The following is an 8,491-nucleotide window of genomic DNA, read 5'->3' as shown; positions in this document are numbered from 1 at the left end:
CAACTCAAAGTGCAATATTACAGGATCATAAATAGCTCAACCCTGGATCACTCTCATACCCTCAGCATCAAGTTAGCAAGTGAACAGCAAACACCTTTCTTTGCCTGTGACTCTGTCAGTCTGTTTGCATCACATAGGAATCACACATCTTGACACAGCCTACACATGATTTTGTGACATCTGTTCAAACACATTCTCAAACACACTTTATCAACTCAAACACGCATTCACATTGTGCTGTGTGCACTGTTCCTGACCCACTTGTAAAGTTCAGTGTTAAGCCCTGAAAGGGGGCAACCAGTGAGCTGGCAATGCACAGGCGCTCGGACAGGTGCGCATTAAGCAGCTTGGAATTACAGGCTACTCAGCTAGGGGTATTAACACGGGCTGTAAAGGCCTGTTCATTGTTTTCAAACTGTGGACTATGGTCACTGTTATGCCTGACGTTAAAGAAGTAAGAGACTTTTTTCTAAAAGCTATGTGAAACATTCTTTGATGACACGTGTCAAAGTATGGCAATCAAGACCATATACAGACACTAGAGGGCACCCTATGAGTGTGAAATGAGAAGAGGGCTTTCGTTGATAAACAAACAAACTTGCCAACAAAGTCCTAAAATCCATGGATATAAATGGTTCAATCCCCTATGAGGCAAGATGTTCCATAAATGACAGGTATGCTACATTTTAGTGTAAAATCCATAATTCTTGGATTCTGTCTGTCTGACTCTCAAGCTGTCTTGAGTTTCCTCGAGCAAAGAGCTACTACTATTATTTTGAGACAATATAGAAAACCTGGTAGCCATAATATTCATGTGGAAACTAAGCTATTCACTCTAGTGAGGGAAGTTTAGCAGTTTTGGGAATGAACTATGGCAAATGTTTGGAAACACTCCCCCCTGCTGGTAAAAGGTATTTATGATTGTCATGTGAGCTGATTTTCCGCATTCAAAAAACTGCCATTAGGGTAAAGGTTTTCTCATATTTTAAACAATAATATTTACCTTTATTTGACCAAAAGACTAACTAATAAGACTGAAAAATCATGTGATACTATATAGTATGGAATTTTTAGACATTATTTAGCCACAGAACAATGGGTAACACTTTATTTGGATAGTCTGCCTACAAATTCAAATCAGTCTTTCTAATTGTTCACTGTAAATAACCCTCACCAAACCCTACCCCTAACCTTAACCATAAGTTGTAGAAAGATAGAAGATAGTCTACAGGGGACCTTCTAAATAAAGTGTCACTGAACAAAGAAACTTGCAGCTGTCAAGGCCACTAGCTGCTTTTACAAATGCATGACATTAGCATGCATGTATGTGGTTGCACAATGTGTCTGCTTCATGTAGTACTGTGTCCCGTTGTTCCCACACTGTGTGTCTATGTGTGTCTGTGTCAGTGTCTGGGTGTGTGTGTGTGTGTGTTTGTGTGTGTGTGTGTGTGTAGAGAGAGAGAGAGAGAGAGAGAGAGAGAGAAGGGGGGATGGGCAGAGGGAGGGACCACTGCTTCATGAAGCCATGCTTTTTTCAATGTATGTACCGCACCTGAGGAGTTCCACACCAAGGCAGGCTTAATGAACAGAGACACGGCAGGGATTCTGGGAGTCACAGGCCACAGATATTCCGGGATAACAAAGGATTCAGTGTGTCAGTCTGCAGAGACACCTGTGGAGAAGCAGATTCCTCAGGCTAAACAGGCGTGTCAGCTGCATGCTGGCTCACCAGTAACCCATGCTCAAATACATTTCCATGCTCTCAGCATAGACGAGGCTTGACACACTAGCATAGGGCTTGGCACACACTAACATATTATAGTCTTATAAATACTGTATCTTATAATACGAGCGATGGATTACAGTGTAGCAAGAGTTTATCTCTATTTGAGGGCATTGAAGTGAGAATCAGTGGAACACTGGCATCACAACCATATAAAATGCAAATGTATTCTCTGATGCAGACACCTGTATCACCTGTGGGAAGGAACAGTCCATTGCCATGAGATGACATCATCACATAGGAACCAGGAAAAAACCTAAATATAAACAACAAACCAAACAAGTGGGCTTGTGGGATAACTATTCTGTGAGTAATATTTTTATAACGACATCCCAACGGTCCCACTGGCAGATGGGCTGGAAATAATCTTGGCTGATTTGAACAAAGAAACCACGTTCGATTACCTGGAACTGTGTGCATTTGTTACATGCATGAAGAGACCAGCAAACAGTACGAACCAACAATCAATGTCCAAAAGCTCACCGTTCAGCAAAAAAGACAAACCAGGTAACTGGGCATCAAGGGTTGCTTTGTACACTGTGTATATTGCACAACCCCCACACACACCCAGTTTGAGAGAAGTAAAGATAGCACTATAATAAAACAGGGAACCCGTGTGTGGGGCTGCAGAAACAATGGATATCAAAACAGGTCTGCAGTTGTGACCTTTCAGGGTAAAAATGTACATAGCAAAAACCACAAAATCCTTGAAATACTGCTGCCTAAGTCGGTACATTCCTCCCAAAGTTCCTTTGTAAGTGGAACATGGGCACTAATACAGAATGACCCCTCAAAAACAGATGCAAGTATTTTAGTAGGAGGGAGCTGAGCCGTCCCCTGCTGGCAAGCTCTTTAGGCAATATATGACCGTAAGATGAAGTCACAAACATTGCGACTGGAATCAACTCCCACTCATGAGGGAACACAGTCAGTGCTTTATGTGGAGAAGTACCAGCTGGTACCACGGTCTCCCAGTCCTCCATACTTCATTTGTGTGGATCAGATTATTGGGGACATGGAACAGCATAAATATTACAGCAAATCACTAAATGGCATCCTCTGCTGCCTCCTGACAATCTGCCTTCACAAACTTACTCAGTCGCAAAAACGTAAGTACGGTTTTGGCAACACTTGTTATTGATGACATGTTGTTATTTTGTGATTTGGTGATCTGCCTTTTTCCCCATTGTTCATGTAGTGTTATCTGGTCACACACATGAATGATATTGTATGTTTAATAATACTGAGAGGCTGTGTATTGATGGCGAGCTTCACGTGTAATACTTATCTAGAGGTTATGTCACAGTGGAATTTTAAACTTCCAGAAAACACTTGGACAGACTTCATAAATACCTGAAACTTTTTAGCTGTGTGGTTATATGCATTTCTTACTCCAGAAAAGCTCTGAGGCCTATTCATTTTAAACTTTATCAGGGCTGATAAAATAAAGATGGCTGATTATTTTCAAAACATACTTACACTTTGCTGTGTTCTTTATTTCTGAAGTGTGCACAGTCCCCCCAGAGCCTGTAAGCGTCAGGGAGAATAGCACAGTTGACACTTTCATCGCCACGGTAAACACCACAGAGAGCGACATCACGCTTACGCTAATGGAGAATCCAGCAGAGGCTTTCGAGCTGATAGGGATGGACCTGATGGCCAAGAAAGGATTAGATTTTGAGGTAGAACTGATTTACTTTTAACAACTTTTGTCATTGTTTCTGTTTATGTTGTTGTTGTAATACAAACTTACAAGTGCAAACCATGGGATATGGGTAACCTGTATACGTTAACTAGAGGTTATACCTAATTTGTTTTTTGTGTAACTTAATTGGCTATGCATTTTTCCAGTGTTTCATCGTGTAAGAGTGGTATAGGCCTATGTGAGTGAAATGCAGTTATATAGTTTACATACAAGGTTCTCTTCTTTATTATATTGTGATAACAGTGGACTTTGTGAGTGGTATTTCTGTGTGTATTGTTATTAAACGAATGTATGATTTAGTTGTTTATGTTAAGTTTTTATGTGAGGTAATGTTTCTATAACTGTGTCACAACTGTTTCAGGCTTTGCTTAGTGAAGATGCACTTACAGTCAGGATAAAATGCAACAAAACTGGCTTCAAAGCAGTAAGTCCAGTTAATTCCCTCATGTTCATGATAACAGACACAGGACAACATGGTAATAACCAGTATTATTAAGGCCTTTTTTCTCTCCTCAACAGGTAACCCTACCTCTTATAGTACAAATAGAAAACATCAATGATAATCCTCCAACCTTTGCCAAGGATGAATATGTTTTAGAAATTGATGAGGTGGGTATGTGGGCTCTCTCATTTTTCAAATCACAGTGATGCTCTGGTCAAAATATGCAGCCTCTTTTATGGAGAAATATTGCAGAGATATTTACTACAATGTCACCTCAAATATGCAAATCTGTTAACTCTCTCCTAGTTGATGCCAATAAATTCCAGTATTGGACTTATAGAAGCCTCAGATCTTGATTCAGATCTACTCTACTACACTTTGGATCCATCCACGGTAAACATAACTATTGTGTGGTTTTAGTCACAGTATATTAGTTTTACTCATACCACAGATTAATAAGGTAATGAATTTATTTTACAGAGCAAGTATTTCAGGCTACAAACAGAGAACTATCCCAAACTCTTGGTGCAAAAGATAGTGGAATATGACGTCATACAAAAGATGACTCTGATCTTATATGTCCAGGTAAGTACATCAAAACCCTAACATGAAGTATGAAAACTTACATTAACTGTCAATTAAATAGTTTCTCATTATAATAGGACACACCCATTCCGACAGAACCCGATGTACCCTCTTTTACGGCCACAACCACCATCACAGTCAATGTGCGCGACATTGATAACCGTCCACCATGGTTCCAGCCATGCACAAAGGCAACAGTCGGCATTGCAAAAATCTGTTACAGCTCAGGATACAAGGGCAGAGTCAACTTAACTGAAAAACAAGTAAGTATTCAGCTTACACGTTTAAGCCTTAAATCCAATTTCATTATGACACACTGAGATAGCAGTGTGTTTAAGAGGTGTGATGGGTTCCTTTTTTTCTAAGGATGGTCCGTTACAGTTTCAACCAGGACCAATATATGCAAAAGATGGGGATAAAAACAGAAACGAGCAGATCAGTTACAAAATCCTTAAAGGTAACAAATTAAATAGTTAAATCTGCCATAAAACCCATCCATTTGATAACTGCTGCACTGATAAATGTCTTACTTTTTTCCTGCAGGAAATGAGGACAGCGTATTTCAAATGGACGAGAACACTGGAAACATAACAATGCTGAAGGCTGCAGACATCGCTGGCCCCATTATCTTGACAGTTATGGTAAATTGTCTTTTTCAGCTGTCAAATCATTTTTGCATAATAAGAGGCTTTACAACAGATTCATTACTTCAGGACACACACAAAAAAAAAATCAAATGAGGAAAACACTGTACAGAGATACTGAGAGAGCGGTGATAAACTGTGATGATTTTAAACACTGTGGTGTTTCATGTCGTCAATGCACAGGCCTCACAGGTGACCAACAGAGATCAATTTTCCATAACCTCCGTCACCATAGAGATTATGAAGAAGAGCAGAAATCCTCCAAGGTTTGAGAAGGAGCGCTATGAGGCCTATGTCTACACCACCTCAGGCCCAGACAACATGGTGATGAGGGACAAGACATCCAACAGACCCTTTAGGGTTAGAGCACGCGATGAGGATTTTGCAACTGTGAGCCTAAATAGTTCCTCTACTTGTTTAAATTGTGGCCATTTTATGCACTGAGGATGTTTGTAACACACAAATTGTTACACAGAGATGTACAGGAACCGGTAGAATGCTAAATGCAATTTGTTGATTTATTTTGTTTATTCTCTGTGTTTGAGGGTGTGAATCCTGACATTCGGTATGAGGTCCAGTACAGCAGCTATGTCAATGTGACCACTGACGGTTTTGTTCTCTTGAAGAAAGCTGTGAAAACAGACTCTTTTGCTCTGCAGGCAAGTGAAGAGTCTGACAGAAAACCTTACACATAAGAGACACAATCAAAATCCACGGAACGTGTTTAGAAATTCACCTAACCTGATTTATTTGTCTGTCCATCTGTTTGGTGTTTCACAGATCCGTGCTGTGTGCATTTCTACTGGAGAGTCAGGCACTGCTGCTCTATCTGTACAAGTCATACCAGGTGAGATTTATCTTCCAACACTTCAAAACGAAAGTCCTCTAAAAGTTCAACTTAAGAGTTAAATCTCCCAATCAGAACATACTTAGATGACAGGAACACTCGGAGAAACAAACTCTCATTTATATGGTGCTGACATGCTTGGCCTGTGTGTTTTTTGCTAAAGTGCCAGGTGTCCAGTCATCTTCTGAAGGCTACAGGGCGGGAGACATGGCTTTGTTGGGCTTCGTCATGGCCGCCCTTTTGGTGATGTGCCTTATCGTCATCGGATTCCTCATTTCGCGCCTGAGGAAAGGCAGTGCGCTTAAGTTATCAGAGGTCAGCACCTTCCCATCACAACTCTGTGAGTGAAGTTCTAGAATAATCACCCACTTTAAACTGGCAGAATCCTTTAGACAGCCATTGAAGTATGGGATGATTCGAGATAAAAATGTGAAATCGCTGAGAATGGGAATATGATTACCCAGGCTGCTGAATGGCTTAAGACTAACACTGTGTGCTCAGTGATGCAAACAAAATGTGTTCTGTTCCATGTGTTCAGTGCTTAGGTCCGTGCCTGAAGCTCACCCAGGCCAGGAGACGGCCAAGAGACAGCATGCAGTTCACCAATGACGGCTTTTTGAATGAAGGGGGTGACCCTAACAGAGGGCTGCCCCCTAGGCGAAACCTGGGTCCAGACCGCAGACCGGACTCGATAAGGACTGCCAGGGCCAGGGCGATGATCCGAGAGCGGCAAAAACCATGCACCTCCTGTGGCCATCATGTCCAGGCCAACCACGTCCCCAACAGCAGTCCTGCCGCCCAGGCCAAAGCCCGGCCGGTACCGGGGCAGGTGAGATCCATCCTTACCAAAGAGAAGAAGAGAGATGAGCGGCTCAAGAGTGTATGGTTCAAAGAGACCGCTGACACCTCTGAGATCCAGGTGGAGATCATCCCGGAAAACATAGGCCTCAAGCCTGCAGAGGATGTGGAGGACCTGGATACGATTTCGACTACCTCTGCACCTCTGGAGAGCGAAATGGAGCTGGGAGACCTCACCGCTATGATTACACAAGATCTTGGCCAAGGGGCCTCTGTTTCTGACAACAAAGAGGATGTGACTGAAGACAAACCAGACCTGTAGTGAATGCTAATTTACAGACACTTCGGTTGAGATATGTTGCATTGGGAAACAGAGATAAAGATTGGGATAAAGAGACGGATGCTCTCCTCTCATAGTATGTTGGCAACGTTTCTTACTCCAGCTCTTAGGGACCTCTCTGCACATCATGTTGCAAGTCTCTTCCTGCTCTACCACATCTGGTTGAATGCATCACATAATTGGTCAAAGGCTTCTGGTTAGCTTAATTGGGTCTGTTTGACTAATCAAGAGCAAAGAAAGACTGATATTAAGGACATTTTCAGTCAGGTTTGGTAAAACAAAGAGAGGCTCAAAACATGTAAGGCATAAAAAAGACCAAAACAGAAGAAAAAAAACATAGGGGATTATTTGAAAGGCAAATAAGTTAACTTAAACAGTTTCTTTGTAATTTATAAGGCACTCATTAAGCTTAATTGGCAATGTATTTTGTGCACTTTTTGAAGAACAAATATGTCAAAATGTTTTAGATTTAGGTAGAGTGACCTTTTCAGTCCATATTACTTTGCGTTTAATAATGTGTTTTGACTTGTTTTCTATTATTGACTAGTGGTTTGGTGTTCAGGTCATATGTTAGCTGTTGATTTATATCGATATATTTATACTGTATGAATTCCACGCCAAACACATGAACTGGGAGGGCCTTTTTCTTATGTTTCAAAGTATTGTTAATTTAATCACCATTTTGGAATGTATTTGACACGTACTACACTAACACACCTACCAAGTCATGTTAGTTTTATGGACATATTTTGATACTTCAACTTGCCAACCTTACTAAGCAGGTATTAAGCATTGATTGTGTGCACTTTGTGTTTATTATTTAATTGTTAAGGAATGTTAAAGAAAGAATAACATAATAAATTATTTTGAAATCACGAAAATATTTTGATTCACAATAACTTCTCATTAAAATGAAACTGCGTGCCTGAGTCACACTTTGGAATATTGCACATGGCTTACTGCCATTGACCAAAACAGTTTAAGCTTATTTGAATTTTAAGGAAGACTATTGTATATTTACATATGAGAATGAGACCCCTCTGATATGAGATGTGGTGGTTAGCAGCATTTGTACATTAAAGAGGCAACATTTATACCAAGACAGACCAAATCTTGCTTCTTGACATTTGGGTATTTCTGCACAGTGAGAATGCCCTCCTAAAGTGGATATCAATTATTCAGCTTAAAGCAGCACTATGCAACATTTTTCCACTTTATGAGGTATGTTTTTATAACTACATTTGGGTTTTATCTTCAAATTCATGTTGATGGTACACGGTCACGTGGACATGTCATAAACATATCTGTCATTCCGTACAGGCTGTCCAGGCTGTGCACTATGCAGTT

The 8,491-nt window shown here is 40.7% G+C and overlaps 1 protein-coding gene across 1 annotated transcript; it reads left to right on the top strand.

The window, feature by feature from the left end:
- Positions 1-2,657: 2,657 nt before the first annotated feature.
- cdhr5a (cadherin-related family member 5a) lies at positions 2,658-8,019 on the top strand (the record flags this gene model as incomplete). The annotated part of the gene is made up of 14 exons (XM_080843504.1): positions 2,658-2,892; positions 3,290-3,465; positions 3,850-3,912; positions 4,008-4,097; positions 4,237-4,323; positions 4,411-4,515; positions 4,593-4,778; positions 4,882-4,972; positions 5,059-5,156; positions 5,343-5,549; positions 5,705-5,818; positions 5,940-6,006; positions 6,170-6,321; positions 6,545-8,019. 14 exons carry the CDS (start codon positions 2,658-2,660, stop codon positions 7,124-7,126), a joined length of 2,253 nt encoding a protein of 750 aa, XP_080699630.1. The 3' UTR covers positions 7,127-8,019.
- Between the last annotated feature and the right edge of the window lie 472 nt (positions 8,020-8,491).

This window comes from Sprattus sprattus (assembly GCF_963457725.1).
Source record: "Sprattus sprattus genome assembly, chromosome: 8".
NCBI classification, from domain to species: domain Eukaryota; kingdom Metazoa; phylum Chordata; class Actinopteri; order Clupeiformes; family Clupeidae; genus Sprattus; species Sprattus sprattus.
The sequence above is the reverse complement of the archived record's forward strand: the minus strand, read 5'-3'. Positions and strand labels throughout refer to the sequence as shown.